This window comes from Chlorocebus sabaeus, chromosome 17, assembly GCF_047675955.1.
Source record: "Chlorocebus sabaeus isolate Y175 chromosome 17, mChlSab1.0.hap1, whole genome shotgun sequence".
Lineage (NCBI taxonomy): Eukaryota > Metazoa > Chordata > Mammalia > Primates > Cercopithecidae > Chlorocebus > Chlorocebus sabaeus.
Genome location: NC_132920.1, coordinates 15493274 through 15521039, shown reverse-complemented (window position 1 = coordinate 15521039; position 27766 = coordinate 15493274). Strand labels below are relative to the sequence as shown.

At 44.0% G+C, this 27766-nt stretch overlaps 1 protein-coding gene and 1 long non-coding RNA gene across 5 annotated transcripts in view; one reads left to right on the top strand and one right to left on the bottom strand.

Moving 5' to 3' along the window:
- DTNBP1 (dystrobrevin binding protein 1) overlaps positions 1-27766 on the top strand; it is a 150785-nt gene that overhangs the window by 121027 nt on the left and 1992 nt on the right. For all 4 annotated transcript variants that reach the window (XM_007973635.3, XM_073005677.1, XM_007973633.3 and 1 more), the window contains one exon: positions 19227-19382. In XM_007973635.3, coding sequence (XP_007971826.1) covers positions 19227-19382 — 156 coding nt within the window. The remainder of the gene's footprint in view (positions 1-19226; positions 19383-27766) is intronic.
- Positions 19225-27237, bottom strand: LOC119626793 (uncharacterized). Its single transcript, XR_012089042.1, has 2 exons — positions 26170-27237; positions 19225-23063 (listed from the first exon to the last, which is right to left on the bottom strand). It is a non-coding gene; the product is annotated as an uncharacterized lncRNA (long non-coding RNA).

Sequence of the window (27766 nt, the reverse complement as noted above, 5' to 3'; positions counted from 1 at the left end):
AGAGAATGAAGTTGTGCCTCTGCATGTGAGGAAAGATAGATAAAGGACTTTGGAAGGCCTAAAACAGTTTATGTCAAAATGCTAATCAAGTCACCACTTATCATTTCTCTGGAATGCTGTGTGGTTCCATCTTATCTGAATTTAAAACAGAATATCTATCTTGTATGGTACCATCTTTCATAATATGAAGCTTATGTTTTAAAATGTCTAAAAATCTTGTATTTTCATCCAGGACCTTTTTTATATGCTATTTCTGTTCCCTCTTCCCCTCCCTCAAAGTGTTTGTGTCTGGCTTCTGGCCTGAGGCTGTGCTTCCCAGCCTGTCAGAATGGCCACCCTTCGTGAGAAACAAAGGAAATGCAAATGTAACAGGGCAGTATTCCTGATACTTTACAAACCATCTCATAAACTTGTTTTACTTGATTTTCAGGCAAACTGCTTTTCTCATAAGTTGGCAAGAGTTTTTGGATTTTTCTCCCCTCTCCTGTTGATGATTGTACAGCAAAAAACTAAGCAATGAAATAAAATGATTGAGCTTAAACTTTTTCCTTAAGGAGCTATTTCCTGAATCTTATACCCTCTCACTCTTATTTTTTTAATTAATCATTTTTCACTCATTTCACAATCACTTTTGAGTTCCTACTTTGTGCTTAGAACATAGAAGACCTCAAAGTATTCCATGAAAATAACCTATTTCTGTGTATTGAATTGACGGGCAAATCTTCATCCTAAGGAATATCAACATATGTTATCAGGAGAGTTCATGAAAAGGACATTATCACATCACAATTTTCAAAACAATATGGGTCTTATTTTAGGAATGTTAGCTCAGTTTATAAGTTACACTTTTCTTACAAAATAATAGGCTTCTTGTATATGAATTGCTGTCATATTTTTAAGAAAATAGAGAAAGGGGCTCTCGCTGTGTTGGCCAGGCTAATCTTGGACCGCTGGCCTCAAGCAGTCCTCCTGCTTTGACCTCCCAAAGAGCTGGGATTACAGGTATGAACCACTGCACCCAGCTGTGCTGTCATACTAATTGGGTACATGTAAGGGAATCCTGTAATATCTTGGATTTGTTGAACCTTTCATTGAATGGATAATATCAGCTTATAGGTTGTGTGCCATTCTAAATAAACCCTCAATATTCCTTCAGCTTCTCTGCCTACTTTCAGCTGTGGTCAAACCCAAAGAAAGGTTCATGGCATCATTTTGTGAGCATGAATTTGGGGGAAGAGTTCAGAGGGTGTATTTTGTTAATCATTTGGATGTGATTTATTTTGGCATGCTATTTTTAATGCATTACAGATTTCCTGGCCAGCTTTTCCATAGCCCTTGGGTAACGTCACTTTTTATTGAACTGAATCTTAAGTGCAGGTGTTTTTGGATACCTCCTGCACTGATTCCATGGACCAGTCTGATGTCATTGTTGCCTGTTCCTGAGAGCCCCTTGTAGCCACTTCCTGCTCCCACTTTTAGCCATGAGGATCGTACTTGTTTGTTTCCAGCCCATAGAATGGCATGCTGGTGTTTCCCGTCAGCTGTGCCGCTGTTTCCTGAGCTGTGTGCTGTTTGTCTTCTGCATCACTGCACCTCAAACGTCTGGCCTGCTGTGACTGCTGGCTACGGCTTTGCGATCAAGCAGCCAGTTGAAGGCTGCTTCAACTCCTGTGCACTCATGAGGCTGCTCCTGATATCTGGCATTTACTGTGCAGCCCTCATCTAGTGATTGGTGCCAGTACCTTCATCAGACCGTTGTCGAGCGCCAACTCCATGACGGGCACTAAAGCTTCCATGTTGAAACGCACAGTGCTTGCTCGAGGAACGTGGCATCTAGTGGAACTATAGGGGGCAAGTGTGTGGCAGCAATGGAGATGTACCAGTTATGTGGGAGCGTGGAGGAAAGAGAGCCTGGGTCTCCCCGGCCTGTCAGAGAAGGGGGCAGTCGAGTTGAGGTGTGGAGGGTGAGTGGAAGTCGGCTGAGTGCAGGCCTCTGAGCAAAGGGTCAGTGCAATTACAACTTGGGGCATGGCTTCTTTGGAGAACCGTCAGGTGTTGGCTGTGTGTCCTTCTTCCGCAGCTGGAAAAGTGGCTTCCTCGGGATACTTCCTGAATAGTGGTTTCGTTGCAAAGCTGTTCTTATACGTCTTTACTGAGCGTAAGGTAGTTGTAGCCAGTAGATAACAGGAAGAGCAAGGGGTAAAATCTCTGAACACTATTTTGAATCAGAAGTAGTGCATCTTCAGCGTCTCATGCTTGTCTTTTGCACGTCCTTGTCCCCGTTTCTGCTAAAGCATTGATACTTTCAAGTTTGCCAAAAGCTCCTGCTGAGGCCCCCAAGCAGGGCTGTCCTATCTCCCCACCCACTGCTTTTTTTTTTTTTTTCCTCTCAGATCACCTCTCTTTCTGCTCATTTCCCCCTTCATCTACAGAGCAGTTAATCTTAGAGAAGCGGTAAGGGAGAGGTAAGCCTGATAAACTAATTCATGTTAAGCTTTGAAGGTTAGTTTTCTCAGAGCCCCCCGAATATAGTACTCTTCATACTGAAAAGGGACATATTAAAACATATAATCCCTAATTGGTGAAATCTCAGGAAAGGTGACAAAATTCAGATGACTCAGCATGCTGCCCCCACATTGTCAGCTCCCCTGCTCCAACCCTCCTCATGCAGCATCTTCCTCAGCTTGTGGACTCAGGAACTTCTCCAGGTCCATCTTCCGTCATCCCTGTGGGCTGCAACACGAGCCTGCCTGGCAGGGGCAGAATCTGCCTCTCATCCCCATCTCGTTAGCTGGCAGTGAAGGACTCCTGGTGGAAGGAGGGAGGGGACCAAGGCATCTTTTCATAATACTGATTTATTCATAAGTCACTTATTCATAAGCCTGCGACAGCTTATAATTGAAAGTGATACGTCCCCATTTCAAAAATATTTTCTGGAAATAATGAGGTTTCCAGCAGATATGATCAGCTTTCAAGCATGCTGAGATTTGGCTGTCACTGAACCTTTTAGAGGCAGGATATTTCCAACTGCTGGCATGAGGACATTTATAACAAGAGGCCTTTGAACCCGAAAGCATGTTGAGCTTTGGATAAATATTTTGTATTGCAAGTATATGCAGTATTTTATTTGAAATATATGTAAATGTTATGGGAAACAATTCACAGCTAGGTAAAGTGCTACTGAATTCATAATAGATTTTCGTTGTCACATACTTTCTCATAAATTGCCAAAAAAAGGACACCCATTCTTAAACTTGAAAAGGTTTGAGACTCGTCGTCCTAGTTTAGAATTTTTGGACTACTTAATTTGAAATCAAGGCAGTATGAGTGGAAACATCTCTAAAGGTGATTGTTTTGAACATTTTTAAGTGTTCTTCAGTGATATTCAAAATCCAAAGAAATCTAGCGTCTGAATTCTAATTAATGTTGATAATCATTACACTAATGGTAAATTTTAAACCCAATTTTAATTCCCTGGCGCTCCACTGGTAGACGGTGGGGAGCTGCAGGTATCAGTAGTCAGGTTCCCTCACCTTTGGACAGGAAGTTCTTGAAGTGGAGGTGGGATTGGCGAAGTCAGGATCTAGCTCTGGCGGTGGGATGGCTTGGGTCAAGGGGCAAGAGCCCTGCCCAAAAAGATTGAAAAGTGATTCCTCGCTGTAGCTTAATTCCTTGAGCTTCAAAGGCCTTTCGGATTCTGTAGTGGCCTATGAAAATGCAAATGTCCCGGGGAAACACTAAACCTAAAAATACTGAATCTTGGCTCTGAAGAGTTGAAAGGATCTTCTCTTGTTAAAACTTTTCACAAGGCTTGGGTTTGGTCGACAGCTAGCTGAGTATAAAATGCTAGACAAAAAGATAATGCAACCTAGCAAGGACAGGAAAATGAGCCTCAAGAGGGGAGGCCCAGCGTTGCTGCAGCGTGCCAGAGGTGGCAAGGAGGGCTGACGGAAAGGGCAGCTGCCAGGACACCATGTCCACTGCACCTGCCACCCACATCCAGCCTGTTTCTGCATTGTGATATTTTGGTTTCCTTATTTTATTTTATTTTATTTTTTTTTGAGATGAAGTCTCGCTCTATTGCCCAGGCTGGAGTGCAATGGCATGGTCTCGGCTCACTGCAACCTCCGCCTCCTGGGTTCAAGCGATTCTCCTGTCTCAGCCTCCCGAGCAGCTGGGATTACAGGTGCCCGCCACCACCCTTGGCTAATTTTTGTATTTTTAGTAGAGACAGGGTTTCACCATGTTGGCTAGGCTGGTCTTGAACTGCTGACCTCGTGATCCACCTGCCTCAGCCTCCCAAAATGCAGGGATCACAGGCATGAGCCACTGCGCCCGGCCTCGGGTTCCCTTTAAAAAGAAGAAAATCAGCTTTGTTTTTCTGATTGTAGTGCTCAAATTAGAGACCCTCAGATCTTTGGAGTTAAACAAAATTGTAGGTGATATGATTTGCAACTGCATTTTATTTGCAGTCTGGCTTGTGAGAGAACAACTGAAGCTTGTGTATTTCTCCATTCTGGTAGTGAGGGGTTACTGCCAAAATTAGTCCACATTTGTCAAGTGGTTGCTTATTCTTGAATAAGATAGAAAAATATACATTTTTAATAATTAATGAAAACTTAAATTTTACATCTGAAGGATTTTTCTCTCATGATTAAAACAAATGACAAAACCCAGACCATAGATTTTAATATTATGTTGAATCACTATTCAACAGGTTTTTTTTTTTTAAATTAACATTGCCTTGTTTAGATGTGCTGATATATTAACTGCCTTTTTTTCCTCTATGTCAACATTTCTTTATATGAGTTTAGTTTTTAGATATTTCTCAAGATTCTTTTGTAAGATCGCAGCCAATTTAAATCACTATTACCGTAGAAATGAGAATTGTCTTACTGAGAAAATTCCATCAACATCATTTATATACTGAAATCAAAATGTTGGAAACAAGGGGATGCTTTTGCTTTTTGTGTTCTTAAGAGTTTTCTGTTGGCAAAAAAATGTCCTTCCTTCCTTCCTTCCAAATGTTGTTATAAATGGGAAGAATTGTGTGTGCGTGTGTGTGTGTGTGTGTGTGTGTGTGTGTGTGTAAGCTTAGAGATTAAGAATAGCAAATGCTGACCTGAATCCTGGGTGTGATCTATTTTAACACATAGATTGTGTTGAACAGCCGTGAATCCATAGCAGGTAGAACTTTTTAAAACTTTTTAAATGTATGATTATTTATGTTGAATAACAAACATACCAGGTTATCAAGGTTGGGAAGTTTTTGGTTAATTCAAACCTTTTATCTGTTGATATTTACCAGTCTTTCAAAGATGACCAATTTTCAAAGCAGTTAGCATATACTATAAAATGTTTTAATAATTCAGCAATGTCTTAAAATCTTTGAATACCTTAGGTTATCATTGTGATTAGCTTTGTTATATTGACGGAGTCTGAGAGTTTTGATTCATAGAAATTTATGGTTAACATTGATTTTGCATCTCTGCAGCATTTGTTGCCATATTCTCTTTCTCACATCTCACTTTGCTTGTATTTTTTCTTCTCTAAAATTTTTATTTGCCAGAGTTTTGTCTATTAGCTTTGAATACAAATATAATTTTGTATTGTTTATGGGAAAATTAAATGCAGATGGCTTGAAAACTTCTGTATGTTGTCTCTGAAAATGGAGAGGATGAGAACCCACTCTTGGTTATATCTGGAGTTCAGGACAAAGCACAGATCTGGTCACGGGATCTTGCCTCCTGCTGTGTGGAAGCCACCAAGCACAGGGACTGGAAATGGATTCCATAGAACACACGGAGATGCTAAGGAGGGAAGCCTGCCTTAAGGGGCTTACCCGTTATTGTCACCCATAAGGTTGACAACAGGCAATTCTTGTCTGTGATTATGCATTTTGGTTGCTGCTGGAGCTTTTCCGTTTTGGATAATTTCACAGATATTTTCAAGAGTTAAGGAGATAACATTTCTGTCATTTCGATGGATTGTACCAGCTGCTTCATCTGTGTTCCCCTTTGTATAAATATTTATACAAAGTCAAAATGTAAATGAAGTAATGCAGTGATTGCACAGATGTAGTTCATCCAGAGCAGTGGTTCTCAAGCAGTATCAGCATTAGGGGTTTGGTTAGAAATACAAATCTTCGGCCCAAATGGATTACTGAATCGGATTCTGGGCATGGGGTCCGGGAATCTCTGTTCACCAGTACTGTAGATGATTTTGATGCTGCCAAATGTGGAGAACCACTGGTTTTCTGTCTCTACAATCCTTTTGAATGGACTCTTTAATAAATAATTTTCACTCACAGACGCTGGCAGTTGGTTTATACTACTTTTTCTAAAGTCTTTTATGCAGCGTTTTAGAAAAGCCTTTGATTTTGAAAAGATTCCTGTAGTGATCTAAACTTCTTCCATTTTTCCCCTCAAATTGTTAATAAGGAGGTCAATTCCATAGTTAACATTCAGGAACATGTCAGATGTGGCTTAAAAATTCTAGAAATTGGGCTTTTGTCTAAATATCCATAACACAAAGCTTCTAGCCTGAAGTTCTTTTTGGTCTTACCAAAAAAAAAAAAAAGAAAGAAAGAAAAACCAACACTCTTGCTATTTCATGCGGCATTTTAACATACTGTTTCTGTAAAAAGCATCTTTGTCAACACATCACTGAATAGCATTTTCAAATGGCGTTGAACCATTCCTTCGAACTGTGACTCATCCGTGTAGGTATTTATCGATCTCCTACAGGAAGCAGCAGTCTTGGTGCTACCTGTACACATTGCAGAGGCCACCATACCCTACCCTTAACCTCCTAGCCTGAGCCTATGAATTTGAACAAGGGTAATAATTTATGATTAAGTGCATTTCTCACTGATCCATTTATCTTAAGCTTTCTGGTTCTTAACATTCTTCAATCAATTAATTGGCCAGGAAAATGAATATAAAAATACCTTCAGGATTTTGTTAATAATTAAATCTTATTTTCTTGAAATGCCATTGTCTAACTCAAAAGGTCTTAAATTCCTTAATGCTAATCTGATATTCATATAATTTTACTAAAAACAAGATAGGCTTTGGGATCACTGTTTCCTGCTCCAATCAGAAGTACATAAAAATAGGTTCTTAGCATTTAAGAAGTGGAGGTGGGGCCAGGCGCGGTGGCTCACGCCTGTAATCCCAGCACTTTGGGAGGTCGAGGCAGGCGGATCACAAGGTCAGGAGTTTGAGACCAGCCTGACCAATATGGTGAAACCCCATCTCTACTAAAAATGCAAAAAGTAGTCAGGCGTGGTGGTACGCACCTGTAATCCCAGCTACTCAGGAGTCTGAGGCAGGAGAATTGCTTGAACCCTGGAGACGGAGGTTGCAGCGAGCCAAGATCGCGCCATTGCACTCCAGCCTGGGCCACAGAGCAAGACTCCGACCCCCCCCCAAAAAAAAAAAAAAAAAAAAAAAAAACGGAGGTGACCTTCTGTTCCATGTCAGCCAGCTCCACCCTCCTGCCGATGGGAAATCGGAGGCCTCTAGGGTGCGTGGTGAGAGGTGAGTGGTGTGCTGAGACCTGCTTGCCTGAGCTGGCCCGGCAGTCAGACCCTGGTCTGCTAAACTGCCTTGCCCCTCCCGTAAAAACTAAGGTACTGTGGAGCGTTCTGTCGTAACTATTTCTGGCAAGCCTCATGCACATCTTGTTCCTGCAGTGTTCATTTTGCTAATACTCTAGATAGTGGTCATTTCCTTCAGGTAATTGATAGGAATTTGAAAAGTGTTCCAGAATACTAGAATAGTGTTTCCTGCAGCATGGTTTTAGGAAACAGCACTTCCAGTAGCTGTTCCTAAGGACCTAATTTTGTGACCAGCTCAGTAGTTGCCATGAGTTCTTTGTTGTGTAAAAGTTATTTATTCTGACTGTCTGCAAAAAAACTGCCATTATTCCAAACTACCGTGTTTTAGGTAAGGATCACCTTTTCTTAGTTGAATGTGAGATATAAGTATAGTACTTGATTAATGTGTGTAAGGGGTGTGCGTGTGTCTCTGTTGGAGCAAGGGTGAAGAAAAGCTCTGTAAAGTCATTTAACTTCCTTTGAAAACGTGTGTTAACTTTAGCACACACAGAACTGTTTTTCCAAATGCCAATTCTGAGGAATAACGTTCTGTAATACTTTAGAATACTCACAGAAATAATGTATGGTATAAAATAATTATGTCTGTTTTGAAAACTAATTACTGATGAAGGCTGGATGTAAAACTTTTTAAAACTCTAGGAACACAGGGCACAGAAGTTGATACTTTAAAAATTCATGTATAAAGAAAACCAGTGCCAGGAAAATACTTTTACAGGTGTTTTTTTAAATCCAGCCTGAGAAAATTTGTATTGATTTGTTAAAGTAGGGGCAGGAGATTGGGAGACTTTAAAAATTGTTGTGTATACCTTATTTGAAAACTGAGGTAAGAAAACATGTAACTGTTAAATGGTAACAGTACAGGAAAAGTGGTTTTTAAAACTACAAGGAAATCTTGTGTATTTTGTCATTGTCTAACAAGTCCTCAGTTTCTGAACAAAATTTTTCTAAAATATATTTTACTAAGCTCAGGGAACTGAAGTACCTTTGGAAACAGCAGTTATTGAAAATATTTAAAAGGAAGCTGAAACTTGTTTCTGACAGGCATCCACATTCTGGAGAAAATTGAGAGAGAAAAGGAAACAGTCTGTACAGATTATGTATCCCTTATCTGAAATACTCGGGACTAGAAGTGTTTCAGGTTTTGGATTTTTTCCGATTTTGGAATATTTGCAATATGCACTTACCGGTTGAGCATGGCTAAAACAAAAAACTGAAATCCTAGATGCTCCCATGAGCATCTCCTGTTAGAATCAGGTATGTGCTCAAAAAGCTTCAGATTTCAGCGCAGGGATATTCAACCTGTGTTATAATTAGTAGGTCCCAGCAAATGCTGGCAAAGATGCAGAGAAACTAGCTGGCTCACCCAGTGATGATGGGGATGTAAAATGGAATAGCTACTCTGGAAAAGAGTTTGGCAATTCCTTTCAAAACTGAAAAATGAACTTACCATATGACCCAGCAGTTGCACTCTTGGGCATTTTGCGAGAGAAGAGACTTATTTTCATGTAGGAACTCATACACACACGTTCATGACAGCTTTATTCATAATAGCCAGAAGCTGGAAACAGCCATTCCGTGGGTGAATGGTTACACAAACTGTGGTACATCCATACCATGAAATTCTGCTCAGTAATAAAAGGGAACAGATTATTATGTGCTGTAGCTTGGAGAAACCCCAAGGCACTTCTGCTGAGTGAAAAAAGCCAGTCTCGGAAGGATATCTAGTGCATGATTCCACTTACATAACGTATGAATTAACATAATTATAGATTTGGAGTCCAGCTGAGTGTTTGGGGAGGGACGGCATGGTTATAAAAGGTGTTGGAAGTAAATGCTTGGTGCTGCCAAATGACAATGGCACTGAGGCAAAAGTTTTCTCAGCAAGGCAATTTACTGCTATAGAAGGGTGCGTCTTGTGGATGGAACAATGGCGAGAGCACACCAGACAAGGAAGGGGAAGGGGTCTGATTCCTAATGCCGCTAGCTCCTACTGCTGTGTCTTTCCCCTATTGGCTAGGGGTGGATTGCACAGTCTAGGCTAATTCCGATTGGCTGTTTTAAAGAGAGCAAATATATGAGCCAGAGTGGCAGGGTGAGTAATTTTGGTGGAAGGGACAGTTACAGAACAGGTGACTAGGATGCCTAGGGACAGAACAGGTGACAGAGGCTAGGAGGGGGCCGTTTACTGAAACCAGGGGCAAGGAGAGTAAAGAACGAGGAAGTTAAACTTTAAAATGGAGAACAAAGAACAGGGAAGCTGAACATACTGACATATTGGTTCTTTGAAGAAGAACTCAGAACTTATTGTACTTAACAATTTTTCTCCCTCTTGAATTTTAAAGGAAGTTAACAGGCTAAACTTTGAAGAGGAATTTACCGTATCCTACAAAGGGAACCTGAGGGAGTCTTGTGGTGGTACCACGTTGATGTGGTGCTTACACGAGCCTATGCATGGAGCTGTATGCGCATCTGCACGCACACACAGTGCACGTGTGACTGGTGAAATCTGAATAAACTTTGTGGATTGTACCCATGTCAATTGTTGGGTTTTGACCTTATACCAGAATTATGTAAGATGTTAGCATTGAGGGACATTCAGGATGTACATTTCTAGGTAACATCCTGTGAACCTGTAATTATTTCAAAGTAAAAAGCTTTAAAAATTGAGTATTGCAATTTCATATAGTCATCCTAATGGGGGGAGAATCCTGTATACACCAAAATGTGCTGGTTGTAGTCATCTATTTATGGGAACTACAAAGGGACTTTCACCCTATTATTTGTGGAATAATTTTTTATGGCCAAAAATTTTCCTCAATGTACATAGTTCATGCATCAAAAATACCCTATTAAATAAATGCAGATAGACCAGGCACAGTATCTCATGCCTGTAATCCCAGCACTTTGGGAGACTGAGGTGGGCAGATCACCTGAGGTCAGGAGTTCAAGACCAGCCTGGCTAACATGGTGAAACCCTGTCTCCACTAGAAATACAAAAATGAGCCAGGTGCGATTGTGCACATGTGTAATCTCAGCTACTCAGGAGGCTGAGACACAAGAATCGCTTAAACCCAGGAGGTGGAGGTTGCATTGAGCCAAGATCATGCCATTGCACTCCAGCCTGGGCAATACAGTGAGACTCTGTCTCAAAAGAAAAAAATGCAAATAATTAGAAGCATAAAAAAAGTTGGCCAGGCGCGATGGCTCGCACCTGTAATCCTAGCATTTTGGGAGGCTGAGGTGGGCAGATCAAAAGGTCAGGAGATCAAGACCATCCTGTCAAACATGGTGAAACGCTGTCTCTACTAAAAATACAAAAATTAGCTGAGTGCAGTGGCATGTACTTGTAATCCCAGCTACTCAGGAGGCTGAGGCATGAGAATGGCTTGAACCAGGGAGGTGGAGATTGCAGTGAGCCGAGATTGCACTCCAGCCTGGTGACAGAGTGAGACTCCATCTAAAAAAAAAACAAAAAACAAAACAAACCATAGGCCCCAATTTTTTAAATCTGTCACATTGACAGAATTTAATGTCTTCTAGTGGTTATGTAATTTGATAGACTGTTGGCAATTGTTTTTATCAAAAAACAGCTTGAAGAGATGTTTTATTTGTATTCAGAAAATTGTTTAGAGATTTACAGAGATTTCACAGTTCTCTCTTGATCATGTCACATGTATTTTAATATCACAAAACTCATATTCCCTAACTCAATATAAAAACACCTGAATTGTAAATATTGAAGTTAGTTTTTAAAATTTCTTGTTGGTCTTATTTATCTTCAATGAACAATGCTCTTAATCTTTAGTATAGAGATTACTAGAATTTTTCTCAGTTCATATTTAGTAAGTGTTACTGTTTCTCTTTTAACATTTTGAACTCTTAACAGAGAGGCTTATCCTAGTTTTCTGTACATGACTCCCAGAGGTTTGGGGGCCTTTTTCGGTCATTAACACCTCACTGTATTTTATTACCTATCTTGGTTAAAAGGCTTAGTTGTAGAATATGTTGGATTTGTTCCTGAAATGAACTTGGGTTTTTTTTTTTTTTTTTTCCATATATCTTGTGCCGCCCTTATGCCCCATTAAAACGTATAATTGAGAATTGATTATTCCATCTTCAGTGGTAATGGAATTTTTTGTTGTTTTGAGTAATTATGCATTTGAAATTGATAGTGGTAGCTAAAGTGGAAGTTGCAGTTAGATAAAACTTGAGCAATGTTCAGGAGTTGAAATAAAAAGACATAGGCCTGAGTTGATAATGGAGTTAAATGATTACTCCCAACTCGACGTAGAAAAACTACTGCATCTTGTTTTGATTTTTTTTTTCTTCTAATCTGAAGTCCATTTGTTGAAGTTCTTTACACATCTTTGTATTTGTCTGGCTTTCCCCAGTATAATAAATGGCACCTTAATGTGAGCAAGGGGTCATTTTTCCTTGTAGAAAATGTTCTGTAATTTAGATTTTTCAGTCCTCATTCTAAAAATCAGATGCTGTTAAACCTAGATTTGAAATTTTTCCTTCAAATATCCTCCCATCATTTCACTTCTGCCATCTTTGGTTGTTTTCTTGATGCAGGCCCAATTGATGATTGTACACACAGCACAATTAAGAACATCCTCATTCAGTCACGTCACTGAGGGTAAATCTCTCTTAGCTGCTGGCAGCAAAGTTATTTTTAAAAGCCTGCTTTGTGCTTTTTCATAGTCATCCTGAATAGGGGCTGGTGTGGTGCAACTGTGCTCGGTCCTCGGTGAAGCTGGCTTAGTGCTCAGCCCCGAGATACAAAAAGGGCTCTGAAATGAAGCAGGGAGCTGACGGGGACAGCTGGGGATGTTTCAGATACCTAGTGAGGAACATGTTTTAAAACCTAAAACAGTGATTTTTTTCTCCTATTTTTTTATAAGTCATTTTAAGGCCGGGTGCAGTGGCTCACATCTGTAATTCCAGCACTTTGGGAGGCCGAGGCGGGTGGATCACGAGGTCAGGAGATCGAGGCCATCCTGGCTAACATGGTGAAACCCCATCTCTACTAAAAATACAAAAAAATTAGCCAGAAGTGTTGGTGTGCGCCTATAGTCCCGGCTACTGGGGAGGCTGAGGCAGGAGAATGGCGTGAACCCGAGAGACAGAGCTTGCAGTGAGCCGAGATTGCGCCATTGCACTCCAGCCTGGGCGACAGAGCAAGACTCCATCTAAAAAAAAAAAAAAGGTCATTTTAGGTTGTCTAACCTAACCCCTCCTCCCTTGTGAAGGTTGAGACATGATTGGATTTCATTCTGGTATAGAAAAAACCGAAGGGCCAATAATTCAGCAACATGAGTATCAAACTTTTAAAGCAGAAGTATTCTTGAGAAAAATGTTTTTATATTATATATCTATAGAAAATCTTATTTCAGTTAAAACAAGATATGCTTTAATTAAAACCCCTTTGATGATTTCTGCATTGATCTTTGGTTTTGAGCTGCCTATTCTGGAATTATTTTTTAAAAGAAGATTAGCTGAACTTTGAAGTACTTGAAGCATACTTAATGTATTTTAGGGTTGACTTTAATGCACTTGGCAGTCATGAAGCATTTGAACAGATATGTTGACAACTGAAGTGAAACAAGTGAAAAGACATCCTCTTCAGTTCCGTTTTTTTTTCTTACGAGTACACTCTAAATTCCTTGCAGATTTATTAAGAGTACTGAAAGGTAACTAATTCTTAAGCATCTGAGTGGGGCCCAGAGCAAGTGATTTTCAGTGCATAGTGAATCCTGGTTCTTCGTAATATTTCCTGTTGCTCCCTCTTCAAGAGGCTGTTGTTTAAATAACGCTGGAATTAGCATTAGCTGTCAGCTGTTGGCCAATACTGTGTGCTTGATTCATATTTGCTACCTCATTTAATCCTGCCAACAACCTTATGAAGTAGGTGTTTTTACCGCATCTGTATGGAGGAGGAAGTTGCGACTCAGGTGAAATCAGTTATGTGGAAAAAGAGCCTGAGACCAGGATTAGCTGCAGGTCCTTTGGGAGGCGATTCCAAGATGCAGGAGCAAGGGACAGGGAGAGAGAGACAGCGACGAGAAGAAGCTAAAAACAGGAAGCTGCTAAAGCCATTGAGGATGTGCCATCGTACCAGGATCTCTGAGAAGCGTTGAGAACGCTTCCTAGGATCATCCACCCGAAGGATGTTAGACCAGGGTCCTGAGACACTGACCTCTGTCACCTGTTGGTTGAGAGCTGCCTTCATTCCACAGAACTTCTGGGCTGTGCTGGCTGGGTTTCCTGAGATTCAGAGAATACTCTGACCAGAAAAACACAGCCACACAGGCGTGGCTGTGAGGTGGGACCCTCTGTGCATCCCAGTGAATGCACACAACGCTGGTTCCCGTAGCTGCAGCTGAACGCAGAGGTAGACCAGAGGGCTGTGCCAAGAGGCGCTAGGAGTGTAGGACCCGAGTTGGGCCCAACCTGAAACCTGTGAGCACAGAAGCTCTTCCCGCTGTGGCAGACTGTCTCCACATAAACACATGTGAGACGAGGCTAGCGGGAAATGGAGAGAAGGCACCCAGTAATGGCAACAGTATGAGCAGAATGCACAGAGGAGATATACATGTGATTACATGCTAATTAGGAAAATTACTTTTCCTATGTTGCTTTGGTTAGCATTAGTTTGTGTTTCTTGCATGTATGTAGATCAGAATATAAGAAGAAAGCCCACAGTATTCTAAGTATTAGACACTATACCTGATTTGAGATGATAAACTCCATCCCTGGGTTTTAAGATCTGCCATGCATACCAGCTTGCTGGACTCCGGAGTTGAGAATGTGGTGCTGGGAATGTGGGGGTGGGCAGGGACTAAGTCAGATAATGGACCTCATTCACCATTGTCCATTGTAAGAGCTGCTGTGTTTGTTTTGTTAATCTTGATAACACCCCCAAGATGTTGACGCTCCCAAGAGCTGAACCAGAGGGAACAGTGCCTTGGGTGAAATGGTTTGTTACAGTGTATCCCAGGACACCGGGTAGCTGAAACATTCTGCAGATGTTTTCTGGAATAACAGCACCCAAACTCAGCAGAGCAGGGGTCTGCCACAGACACAGGGTAGGAGTTAGGAAATATTTACGTAAGGGAAGGCACTCAGATTGTCCTTTTTCGATTTTACAGTCAACCAGATTTGATCAGGGACCTGAATTCATACAGACAGCCTGTTTGGAGTAATCCCATATTGCTGTGTAATAGATAACCACAAACATAACAGTTTAAAACGAAACAAATTTATCAGCTTCCCGTTTGTAGGGCAGAAGTCTAGGCAAGGTGTGACTGGGTTCTCTGCCCAGTGTTCCATGAGGTTGAGCTGTGTTTTTTTCTGGAGGCACTGGAGAAGAATCTATGTGGGGGTCCTTCAGGTCACTGCGAGTTCAGGCTCCTGGTGATTGTAGTGTGGAGGCCCCTTTTCTTTCACCTGCTGTCAGCCCAGAGCTGCTCTTATCAGCCCTTGACCTCTTGATCCATCTGCTTTGACCTCCCAAAGTGCTGGGATTACAGGCGTGAGCACCGTGCCCAGCCTAACCCAGAAGTCTTAAGTCCAAAGTCTCATCTGACACAAGGCAAGTCTCTTTGACCTAGGAGCACATAAAGTCAAAAGCAAGTTAGTTACTTCCAAGATACAATGAGAGTACAGGCATTGGATAAATGTTCCCATTCCAAATGGGAGAAATTGGCCAAAACAAAGGGTGTACAGGCCCCAAGCAAGTCTGAAATCCAGCAGGGCAGTCATTAAATCTTAAAGCTCCAAAATAATCTCCTTTTACTTCTTGTCTTACATCCAGGTCATACCGATGCAAGGGGTGGCTCCCACAGCCTTGGGCAAGCTGTTTCACAGGTTGACATTGAGTGCCTGCATCTTTTTCAGGTGCATGGTGCAAGCTGTCAGTGGATCTACCATTCTGGGCTCTGGAGGGCAGTGGCCCTCTTCTCACAGCTCCACTAGGCAGTGCCCCAGTGGGGACTCTGTAGGGGCACCAACCCTATATTTACTGTTTGCACTGCCCTAATAGAGATCTCCATGAGGGCTCTGTCCCTGCAGCAGACCTCTGCCTGGACATCCAGGCATTTTCATACATCCTGTGAGATCTAGGCCAAGGTTTCCAAACCTCAATTCTTGACTTTCATGCACCCACAAGCCTAACACCATATGGAAGCCGCCAAAGCTTGCGGCTTGCACCCTCTGAAGTAATAGCCCGAGCTGTACCTTGGCCCCTTGTAGCCACAGCTGTAGTTAAGAGTGGCTCGAATGCAGGGTGCCGTGTCCCAAGGCTGCACAGAGCAGCTGGGCCTTGGGCTTGGCCCACAAAACAATTTTTCTTCCTAGGTCTCTGGGCTTGTGATGGGAGGGGCTGCTGCCAAAATCTCTGACATGCCCTGGAGACATTTTCCCCGTTGTCTTGGCACTTAACATTCAACTCCTCATTATTTATGCAAATTTTTGCAGCTGGCTTGAATTTCTCCCCAGAAAATGGGTTATTCTTTTCTAGTGTATCATCAGGCTACAGAATTTCCAAATTTTTATGCTCTGCTTTTCTTGTAAACATAAGCTCCAATCTCAAACCATCTCCTTGTGAACGCATAAAATTGAATGCTTTCACAATAATCCAGGTCATGTCTTGAATGCTTTGCTGCTTAGAAATTTCTTCCACCAGATAGCCTTAATTATCTCTCTCAAGTTCAAAGTTCCACAGATCTCTAGGGGAGGGGCAAAATGCTACCAGTCTCTTTGCTAAAGCATAGCATGAGTGAGCTTTACTCCAGTTCCCAATAAGTTCCTCGTCTCCATCTGAGACCGCCTCAGTCTGGACTTCATTGTTCACATCACTATCAGCATTTTGGTTGAAACCATTCAACAAATCTCTAGGAGGTTCCAAACCTTCCCACATCTTCCTGTCTTTTTCTGAGCCCTCCAAACTGTTCCAACCTCTGCCCATTACCCAGTTCCAAAGTCCCTTCCACGTTTTCTTTTTTTTTTTTTTTTTTGAGGCGGAGTCTCGCTCTGTCGTCCAGGCTGGAGTGCAGTGGCCGGATCTCAGCTCACTGCAAGCTCCGCCTCCCGGGTTCACGCCATTCTCCTGCCTCAGCCTCCTGAGTAGCTGGGACTACAGGCGCCCGCCACCTCGCCCGGCTAGTTTTTTTTTATTTTTTAGTAGAGACGGGGTTTCACCATGTTAGCCAGGATGGTCTCGATCTCCTGACCTCGTGATCCGCCCGTCTCGGCCTCCCAAAGTGCTGGGATTACAGGCTTGAGCTACCGCGCCCGGCCTCACGTTTTCAAGTATCTTTATATCAATACCCCACTCTCTCCAGTACCAATCTACTGCATTAGTCACTATTCACACTGCTATAAAGAAATACCTGAGGCCGGGTGCAGTGGTTCACACCTGTAATTCCAGCACTTTGGGAGGCCGAGGCAGGCAGATCACTTGAGATAGGAGTTTGAGACCAGCCTGACCAACATTGCAAAAGCCCGTCTGTACTAAAAATACAAAAAATTAGCTGGGCATAGTGGCGTGCACCTGTAATCCCAGCTACTTGGGAGGTTGAGGCATAGTAATTGCTTGAACCCGGGAGGCAGAGGTTGCAGTGAACTGAGATCGTACCACTGCCCTTCAGCCTGGGGAAGAAAGTGAGACTCCCGTCTCAAAAAACAAAACAAAACAACAACAACAACAAACCCTGAGACTGGGTAATTTATAAACAAAGGAGGTTTAATAAGCCCACAGTTTGGCATGGCTGGGAGGCCTCAGGAAACTTACAATCATGGTGGAAGGGGAAGCAGGCTGCTTCTCAAGGCCGAGAGTATGAGCATGTGAAGGAGGAACTGCCAGACCCTTAATCAACCATCAGATCTAGTGAGAACTACTCACTGTCACGACAACAGCATGGGGGAGACTGTCCGCATGACTCAATGACTTCCCTCCCCTGACATGTGAGGATTACAATTTGATATGAGATTTGGGCGGGGACACAGAGCTAAACCATATCACATGCCTTGAGGAAAGGTTAAACCACTGGAAAGTGTTTATAGGTGGGAGATTTGGGGTTCTTGCTTGAATGACCAGGTGAAAGTTGATTATGTTAGTGTTCTTGCCTTATATATTACTGACTCAGGCCTACCTTGAAGGGTCACTGGTCACTTAAGTTATAAAATTATTTCACATCCTTTTATATGTTTCATGTCAATATTGGGTTAATATTTCTATCCCAAATTTTCAGATAAGAAGGTTAACTGATTAGGTTGTGTGGCCAGTAAACACTAAAAAGCCAAGACTAAACACTTTGTAATGTACCATGATGGCTACATATTTACTTTTTTTTTCCCAACTTTTTTTTTTTTTTTTTTTTTTTGGGATGGAGTCTCGCTCTGTCGCCTAGGGTGGAGTGCAGTGGCGCTATCTCGGCCCACTACAACCTCTGCCTCCTGGGTTCAAGTGATTCTCCTGCCTCAGCCTCCCGAGTAGCTGGGACTATAGGCGCCTGCCACCATGCCCGGCTAATTTTTGTATTTTTAGTAGAGATGGGGTTTCACCATATTGGCCAGGCTGGTCTTGAACTCCTGACCTCAGGTGATCCGCCTGCCTCAGCCTCCCAAAGTGCTGGGATTACAGGCGTGAGCCACCGCGCCCGGCCCTGTTCCCAACTTTTTACTGTGGTAAAATACACATAAAATGTACCATTTTGTGCATACATATAATTTGTAAGTGTCCAGCTGAGTGGTATGAAATATATTCATGCTGTACATCCATCACCACCATCCGTCTCCAGATCGCTTTCATCTTGTAAAACGCAAAGTCTGTACCCATTAACCACTAAGCCCCCACGCCTCTGCCCCGCCCTGAGAGCACCACTCTTCCTGTCTCCATGAACCTGACTGCGCTAGGCACCTCATATGAGTGGAACCGCACAGCATCTGCCTTTTTGTGACTGGCTTATTGCACTTAGCGCATGTGCTCAAGCTTCATCCATGTCACAGCATGTGTCGGAATGTCCTTTCTTTTTCAGGGTGAATAGTATTCCACTGTTACATACTTTTAACAAACATGCCTTGAGAACTTACTGTGTGCCAGGCACTGAACTGAGTGACAGCATGTTGAAATGAGTCATATATGGTCACAGTCTTGCAGGGACGCCAAGTCCTTAGCAACTGCACTGCAATTTGTAAGTCAGCTGCAGAAGTTTAAACACAGGGATGTGGAAACATCTAGATGGAGCAGCAGACTCCACTGGAGTTAGCCGAAGGACAACCTGAGAAGCTAGTCTTGGAAGGTGAACAGCTGTTTGTGACTGACGAATGGGCGATGCGGGGGGAGGGGGAAGGTCGTTCCAGCAAAGGGAACAGCACATGCAAAGGTGTGGCACAAAGGGCCTGACTGCCCAGGTAGGGGGAAGCAGTGCAGCAGATTGGGGGGGCAAGGAGGCCAGCTGTACAGACGGCCGGGGCACCAGCCCAAGTCTGTCAATGCAGCATGACTCCATCCACTGGGAGGGGGGATGTGAGCAGCTGTTTATACCCATTTCCGCTCTCGGTCCCTTTTCAAACCCTAACCCCAGTTATTCTGTTTCCTCAGCTGAACTAGATGCAGAGCACGCCCAGAAGGTCCTGGAAATGGAGCACACCCAGCACATGAAGCTGAAGGAGCGGCAGAAGTTTTTTGAGGAAGCCTTCCAGCAGGACATGGAGCAGTACCTGTCCACCGGCTACCTGCAGATCGCGGAGCGGCGAGGCGAGTTGGGGCCGGGGCTGCTGGAGCAGGGACTCACTGGCTGTGCGGGGTGGCGATGGGCTCCTCTCCCGGAGCAGGGCATGGGGCAGAGTCCTCAGAAGTCCCGTTCTGTTATTAGACTCCAGCAACCAAAATGTGTGCATCGGGCCACCTATCTCTTACCCTGATTTTGCCTCTTCTATCAGTCTAGGCTTTAGTTGAAGATGTATTTTTTTAATACCTCTAAAGATTACAGATACGGCCAGGCGTGGTGGCTCACGCCTGTAATCCCAGCACTTTGGCAGGCCAAGGCAGGCAGAGCACCCGAGGTCAGAAGTTTGAGACCAGCCTGGCCATCATGGTAAAATCCCATCTCTACTAAAATACCAAAAGTAGCCAGGCATGGTGGCGCATGTCTGTAATCCCAGCTACTCAGGAGGCTGAAGCATGGGAATCGCTTGAACCCGGGAGGCAGAGGTTTCCGTGAGCCGAGATCGCGCCATTGCTCTCCAGCCTGGGGGCAGAGTGAGACTGTCTCAAAAAAACGAAGATTACAAACACAAATTAGGCTTCTAGAAATTACCAAAATGGACAAAAGGAAAATTGCCCTTAATTCTCCAGGACAGAATAATCCCTGTTACTGCTTTTCATGCGTTCTTTCTAGTCTCTGTCGAGTCTGCTTATTTAATTGCGATCTGACTGGACCGTACATATATATGGCTTTGTCTCTAATTTTTCTTCATGTTATATAGGACTCTTTCCCCCGTTGTTAAAAATACTTTGAGAGGTTGTGTGTCAAAGGCTGCATCTTTTTGTCATGATGTATCCTAATATATTCCACCAGTTTTCCTAGCTGAACATTTAAAATCTTTCCCTCGGTAAATAGTGCTGTAAGGAACAAGCCAATTAGACGTCCAGACACCGAACTCCTTTCCAGCTTTTCCTTTGGAAGAACCCAGTGACTCGGAGGTGCAGCAGGGGTGAGCAGGGCAGTGGCGCCGGGCAGCTCACATTTTCCCACCAGCCTGCACCGCACAGGCAGGACCAGACCCCAGGCAGCGGGGAGACCCGTCCAAACCTTCCCCTGTTTTCCTGCCCTCCCATTCTCCTGAATTTCTCGTCACCTCCTGGACACCTCCCTCACCTCTCAAATCTCAGCCTTCATCCTCTCCCCAGGCTTGCCTGGCCCTGGCCTTTGTTCTCTCTATCCTGCCCCCAACCACATCCTCCAGGAGTGTTTCTTCCTTGTCATCCAGTTCTATGTCCCCTCCAAGGAGAAGTTAAAGAAATCTAAGAATGAGGCTGGGCGCGGTGGCACATGCCTGTAATCTCAGCCCTTTGGGAGACCAAGGTGGGTGGATCATAAGGACAAGAGATGGAGACCAGCCTGGCCAACATGATGAAACCTCGTCTCTACTAAAAATGCAAAAATTAGCCAGGCGTGGTGACACGCGCTTGTAATCCCAGCTACTCAAGAGGCTAAGGCAGGACAGTCGCTTGAACCCAGGAGGCAGAGGTTGCAGTGAGCTGAGATCGTGCCACTGCACTCCAGCCTGATGACAGCGAGACTCCATCTCAAAAAATAAATAAATAAATAAAAAGAAATCCAAGAATGAGGAAAGAAAATAATGTTGAGAAAAACAGATGAACAGCAGTAGCTGAAGACCTCATAGTGTGCTGGTGAACGCAGTCAGTCAGTTGTGAGGAAGATGCTTGTTTACCTTCCAACGCACAGGGTAGGTTTGAAGCTTAACAAGTTCTCTAGAGTCAGCCTTCGCCGTTCTTGTAACCCGTGACCCTGCCTTTGTCCTCCGTGTGTTCCTCCAAGTGGACGTACAGGATTCTCTTAGTTCTGTGTTGGCTGCGAGTTGTAGAGAGTGGCTTTCCATGGCTCCTTTGGGAGGAAGGAGAAGGTTTGCTCCAGGGATTTTTATCCCATTATGGGTAGAAGCAGAGAAGGACACTGTTTTAGCCCCGCTGCCATAACGAAACCATGTGGACTGGGTGGCTTGAACAGTCGACATTTCTTTTCCCTCAGTCCTGGAGGCCTCAGGTCCAAGATCAGGGTGCCGGCATGATCGGTGTCTGATGAGGGCTCTCTTCCTGGCTCATAGGCGGCCCCCTTCTCCCTATGTGTGCACGTGGCCAACAGCAGGGTGGAGCCCTCCGCTGTCTCTTGGTATTAGGGCTAATCTCGACCACAGGCACCATGTCCACCTGACCTCGTCTAACCTAATCACCTCCCAGCGGTCCCAACTCCAGGTATCCTCATCTTGGGGGTTAGGGCTTCAACATACAAATTTTAGGAGACACATTCAATCCATACAGATACACCCTGGCCGACCCGCAAATTTGAACATAATGACACATCGCAGCAATGTCTCGTGTCATAGAAGAGATGCACTGATGGACAGCCACAGAAACTCTGATTGGTGAACAACTTAACTCTGTCTTCCTTCAGTTTAGCACTTGCTGGTGAGCCCAGAGGAAGCACAGAGAAATGAAAGTGCCTCTCAGGAAGCTCCCATTATAGGGAGAGCCACGGACACACGGCTGATGATGATGTAGTAGGTGTGTGGCCGGCTTGGAAGGAGCAGCTTCTGTTGACGACCAGCCCCTGGTGACAGGGACAGGCACGCACTGTACCTCCTCCACAGCTAGCAAGGCACCGGGCTGGCAGAGGGAAGCATCTAGCAGCTACCTGCCGGAAATACCTGCAAGGAAATACGAAGTGGTTAAATTTTTGTGGCTTTTAGTATCTCAAAGATTAAGTTTCAAGAAAATGTTGGGCTCATGTTTTTAAGGTAAAAATCAGGCACATCTTGTCAATATATGGTTTTGAAAGCTTTGAAGAAGAAAATTGGAGGCTCTGGGCTTTTTAGCTTTCTCTTCAGCTAGAGCTGAGGGACAGCCGCACACGGGAATCGGACATCCCATTGCACGGCTGTGCAGAGCCGGCTCAGACTTCCCAGCCTGACGAGCCACAGCGCCTTTCTTAGGGAAGAAGCTTCATCTCCAAGGATTAGTATTAATTTAGGAGAATCAATCAAAAATTTAAAAACTCTGCGGCAAACGTGGTGTTTTGGACTCATTCCACTAAATCAGAAATAGCAGTTGGAATTTCCCTTTCAGAAGCATCGTTTCTTAATTAAGACAAGGCCATGGCAAGTTTTATCCAGAGAATCATCAGAGGAAGGGGTGAAGGCACTTCTGTGCCACTTGGATGGTGCTGAGGCCGGATGGCCCCCCAAGCACAGAGGCTCTCAGGCTTGAGGACTGAAGGTGGTGCGGGGAGGGCTGAGCAGCAGAGGGGGTCTGGGTGCCACCACAGGCCCCGCAGAGCTCTCCGTGCCATTAGGACATCATTAGGTGTTTTGTAAGACCCTAGCCCAGGTTTGATCTTCTGCCTGACATGACTGCCATTTTCTTAGAAAAGCATTTTTATTGCTTTCATTTTATTGCTGAATGTCAGGGTATCCTGCAGTTACTTATTAATAAATCACCTCGGAGATGTCCTGGTCTGTGCCTGGGTTTTCTGGCTCTGTGTTCCCATAGATTTCAGGCTCTTGTGTCTCTGAACCAGTAGTTCAGCAAAATGGCATCCTATGCAGCCAGGGGTGCGCCTGCTTCCAGAAGGATTGACTCAGCTCTGAGATGCTCCAGAGTGGACCCAGTGCCCTGGGAAGAGAACGAGGTTTGGGGCTAGTGATAAAATTACAATAAAGTTAGAAAAGATAGAATTGACAGGCAAAAGTGCACCTAAGTGCTGTGATTTTGAGAATCATCCATACTGATACATTCACCTCTAATTTGATTTCTATTCTTAAATAGTTTTTTCCATTGAATAAATGTAATTTGTTCATTGTTGTATCGATGGGTATTTGTTTCCAGTTTTCTTCTTTCATAAAAACAATGCCGGCACAGACTTTTTTTTCTTAGGACGGAGTCTCGCTCTGTCACCCAGGCTGGAGTGCAGTGGCATAATCATAACTCATTGCAGTCTGGCTACTCCTGGGCTCAAGTGGTCCTACCACCTCAGACTCCCGAGTAGCTGAGACTACAGGTGTGCGCCACCATGCCTGGCTAATTTTTTAATTTTTTAGAGAGATAGGGTCTCACTATGTGGCCCAGGCTGGTCTTGACCCTCCTGGGCCCAAGTGATCCTCCCACCTGGGCCTCCCAAAGTGCTGGGATTACAGGCGCGAGCCACCACACCTGGCCTTGGATATTCTTATAATTTGTCTGTCTGTACACATCCGTAAGTTGCTTTAAGACCAGCTGTTCTCAGACTTGAGCAGCCTCACAGACCCCTGGAGGGTCTGTGGTTCCAACATGGATTCCTGGGCCCACTGCACGGTTTGTGACTGTGCAGGTGTGGGTGGGGCCTGAGGATTTGCATTATAACCAAGTTCCCAGGTGATGCTGAGGGGGACCACACTTTGGGAATCACTTCTTTAGGGTATATACCTAGGAGAGGAATTACTGGTCATAATGACACGGCTATCTTTCATTTTACTAGATTCTGTCCAATTCCTTGCCAAACATTTGCACCAGTTTATAGTCTCCCCAGCCACGTATGCACGTTCTGATTACATCTTTACTGGCACTTGGTAGCGTCAGATTTTTTAATTTTTGCTAATCTGTTGGAATGAAACGACACCATTCGGGAGTCTTCAAGCCTCTCTTTGGCTGCGTTCTTCTGCTGCCGGTCCCTGAGCCAAAACTACACTGTTGTATACTTAGTCATCTCAAGTGTTGGTTCTCAGCTGGAGACACTTTTGCCCCCGAGGGGACATTTGGCAATGTCTGGAGACCCATTTTGCTTGTTATGCCTGGGGTAAGGGTGTGCTACTGGCATCTAGTGGGCAGAGGCCAGGGACGCAGTTAAACATCCCACACTACCCAGGACAACCCCACCACCGAGAACGATCTGGTGCAAAGTGTCAGGAGTGCTGGGACTGAGCAAACGTTTTCTAGTGAAGCCTGAGTCTGCTGGAGCCATTACCACCCTGCCCTGCGTGTCCGCACGCATTTCCCGCCCTGCCCTGCGTGTCCGCATGCATTTCCCGCCCTGCCCTGCGTGTCCGCACGCATTTCCCGCCTTGCCCTGCGTGTCTGGACGTATTTATTTTCTTCATAGTTGCCATGACTCTTCTTGGGGTCTTGTCCTTTGGTATAAATGTCACAGTTTTCAAGTTTGTTGAAGAACCTTGTCTACAATTTGAGCAGAATTGCAGTAAGTTTCTGGATGGAGACACAATGGGCCTTTTAGTGGTATTGGATCTTTCTGCAAGCGCACGTGTCTCAAGCATTCCTGAATGGCGAGTAGAACTTGCCTCCGATGCTGAGACCAGTGACTTTACCTATTCTTTTTTTCTGATGGCTATAGAGATTTCCTGTTTCTCGTTAATTTTGGCAAGTTTTCCATGGACTTGTCTTTAGTTGTCCACTGTGTCAGCATAACGTTGCCCATGGTGCGCGTCTCCCCTTTAACTGTGTTCCTGGGTAGGTTTGCTTTTGCATTCTTAAAATTGTTCATGTGCCTTTTATTCCTTTCATCTCTACTTACGATGAGTGTTACCCCAGAACCTAACCAGCTTCTTTGTTCTTTCTGCTGTTTCATTAACTTCTCTTCAGTTTTGCTTTCTTTGGGCGTTTGTTTTTTTCTAACCCAAGTTGATGAATGGCTTGATTTTCAGCGTTCCTCTCTGGTAAGGCATTCAAAGCTATGGATTTCTTGCAGGGGGACCGTTTTACTTGAATCCTACAAATTTTGGCACTAATAATTCCTGGGTAAATTTTATCATTAGCATTTCATATTTGATTTGTGAACTGTTTATAAATGTTTTTTAAAATAATTAGATATGTGAAAGTTTTCCTAGCAGTTACCAATTTCTAACTAAATTTCATTGTGATTGGAGAATAGGATTTCGATTTCTCTTACTAACTTTGGGACTGCTGATGTCAGCCATCGAATAGGTATAGTGACCCGCGCCCAAGATCACGGATATCATGTTTTCACTGTCATTATGCCATTTTTTAACTTTAAAAACGTAACCCAAAATAGAAGTTCTAGATTATCTTCCTGGTGAATTGAACCATTTAAAAGTCACTAAGTACTACTCTTTATCCCAGTATTACTTTTGTTTCCCATTAAACTCTATTTTGATATTAATATAGCTATATCAGCTTTCTTCTTTGTTTGCTCATTATATCTTTTCATTTTTTAAGAAACATTTTCATGTTTCTGTGTCTCCATATTTGTCTCCTGTGAACAGAAGGTAGTTGGATTTTACTTCAGTTCAGTCGTATAATCTCTGAACTGGCAAGTTTGGCTCACTGACATTTCCTGTGATCACTGACACACTCATTACCATCTTATTTGGTGCTACAGAATTTTCCTGAAAGCTTTTCCTATGCTTCTTAGTCCAATTTTTTCTCTCCTGTTTTAAGTTATACTCCTGCCCTTTTCAAGAAGATGGCACAGACAAGTTTTCAAAACTGAAGTCAGAAGCCAAAATCTAAAAGACAGAAAGGCCTTGGCGAAAGGCTTCCGTAGGTCAGAAAGGAAACCCTCAGAAGTGTGCCCCCAAAAAGAACAAGCCTGACCAGGGTGCCATCAAATTCCCCTGATCACTCAGCCCTGAAGATCAAGCCCAGAGAACTGCTGTCCCCGTGTGGCTGAGCTCGACCCTGGCCAAGTCCGAGGCAGAGCAGGCTGGCTCATTCGGTGGGGATGCTGCTGCCAAGCATGGGACTATCTAAACCGTAACACTTTTCCCCAACTGAAAACAGGAATTACTCTTACCTCTCAGTTGAGTGCTGAACTTCAGTGATTTTCTGAGCCTGAAGATAGTGAGACTCACTTTCCTCCCAGATGAAGCCGTAATCTCACATCCTGTGGCTCTGAGGACCCTCCTCTCTGCCCCGTGTCTTTGTTCAGGAGGGTGATTTGGCCCTGGTGACTCCTTGTTATGACTGTTCCATTCCAGGTTTTACATTAACTCACACACTCACACGTCTCTTTGCTTAACATGCTTTCTTGCACTCAGTCCTTCCTTGGCTGTGCCTCCAGCGAGAGCAGGCTCGTGATGACGTGTTTCTTCTTGGTCTCTGCTTCTCCTCTCCTGGAGCTTAAATGATACCTAATGTTACACCATTTTAGAGATGACATTTCTCTCTCCTCTTTGAACTTACTCCACAGTCTTCTGGCTTTTATTATTGTTGTTCAGAAGTTGCCTGTCATCCTAATTATTTCCTTTTCTTTCTTAACCTGCCCTCTCTCTCTGGCTGCTTTTTAGAGAGCCTTTGTCTTTGATGTTCTTCAACTTCAAAGCAATTGATGTAGGTGAGGATTGCTTTGATCTCGCTTGGAATGTTTTGCTTTTTAAATCTGGGTCCTGAGGTCTTTCATCGATTTGGGAAAATCATCAGCTTCTTTGAATAGAGTTCTCTTCCCTTCTTGGCTCTGGGGAAACGTGACCAGATGCTACGCTTCTGTGTCTCACATACCTCTTATGCTCGCTCGCATTTCCCTTTGTTCCTCTATGCTGCATTGCACAGATTTACTCATCCTGCCATCTAGTTTATTTATTTTCTGTGGGGCTGTGCCTCAAGTTTGAGATTTCAGTCTCTTCTACCTAGTCATTATTTGGCTCTCTTTCAAATGTCTGTCCTTATTTTTGACACCTTGTTTTTGACTCTACCTTTCCTGTGACTGCAGTGTGTGAACAGCCATCTCAAGTTCTTTAGCAAGGATACTGTTTGTTTCTGCTGCCCCTCACTCGGAGTGGCTCATTTCATGTGTTACAAATGCCAGATTGGGTTGGGATTGACTTGGTATAAACCAAGGTTAAGGGAGGGTCATTCCAGAAAAAATTTGCATTTGCTTCTGCCAGGCATCCCCACGGCTAGGATATGGCTTGTGGTTTTCTGGACCACAGAGGTAGTTTGCCTATGAGGAAAGACCTGTGAGGCGTCCCGTGCTCAGGGCCGGGCTGAGGCTGACCAGGCACGTGCTGTTTCTTGGGGTCGCCGTCTGCTGGTGGGCTGGGTTTGGTTCTCTCCTAGTCTGTGCTTCCACTGCAGGGAGCTCTGGCAGCTTACACATGTTCAAACCCCTTCAGCCATTAGGCCTAAGAAATGTTCCAAGAGCAGTGGAAACTCCACTTGCAATTAGAGGACAGTGCGTGCCTGGAAGGTTCGGGGCAACTGTAGGCGGGACGCAGAGCCCTGGCTGGCAGGGAGGAAGGTCGCTAACTGTTGCTGCAGGAATGTTGGCCTCTTTGAGACAGGCGGAGGGTCCTACTCCAAACAGCCGGGAATCACTTAATGCGGAGATGGGTCTTCAGCGTCCCAAAGGGCTGGGGAGGAGCAGATTAAGGAAAGTGTAAAAGGTATAATAG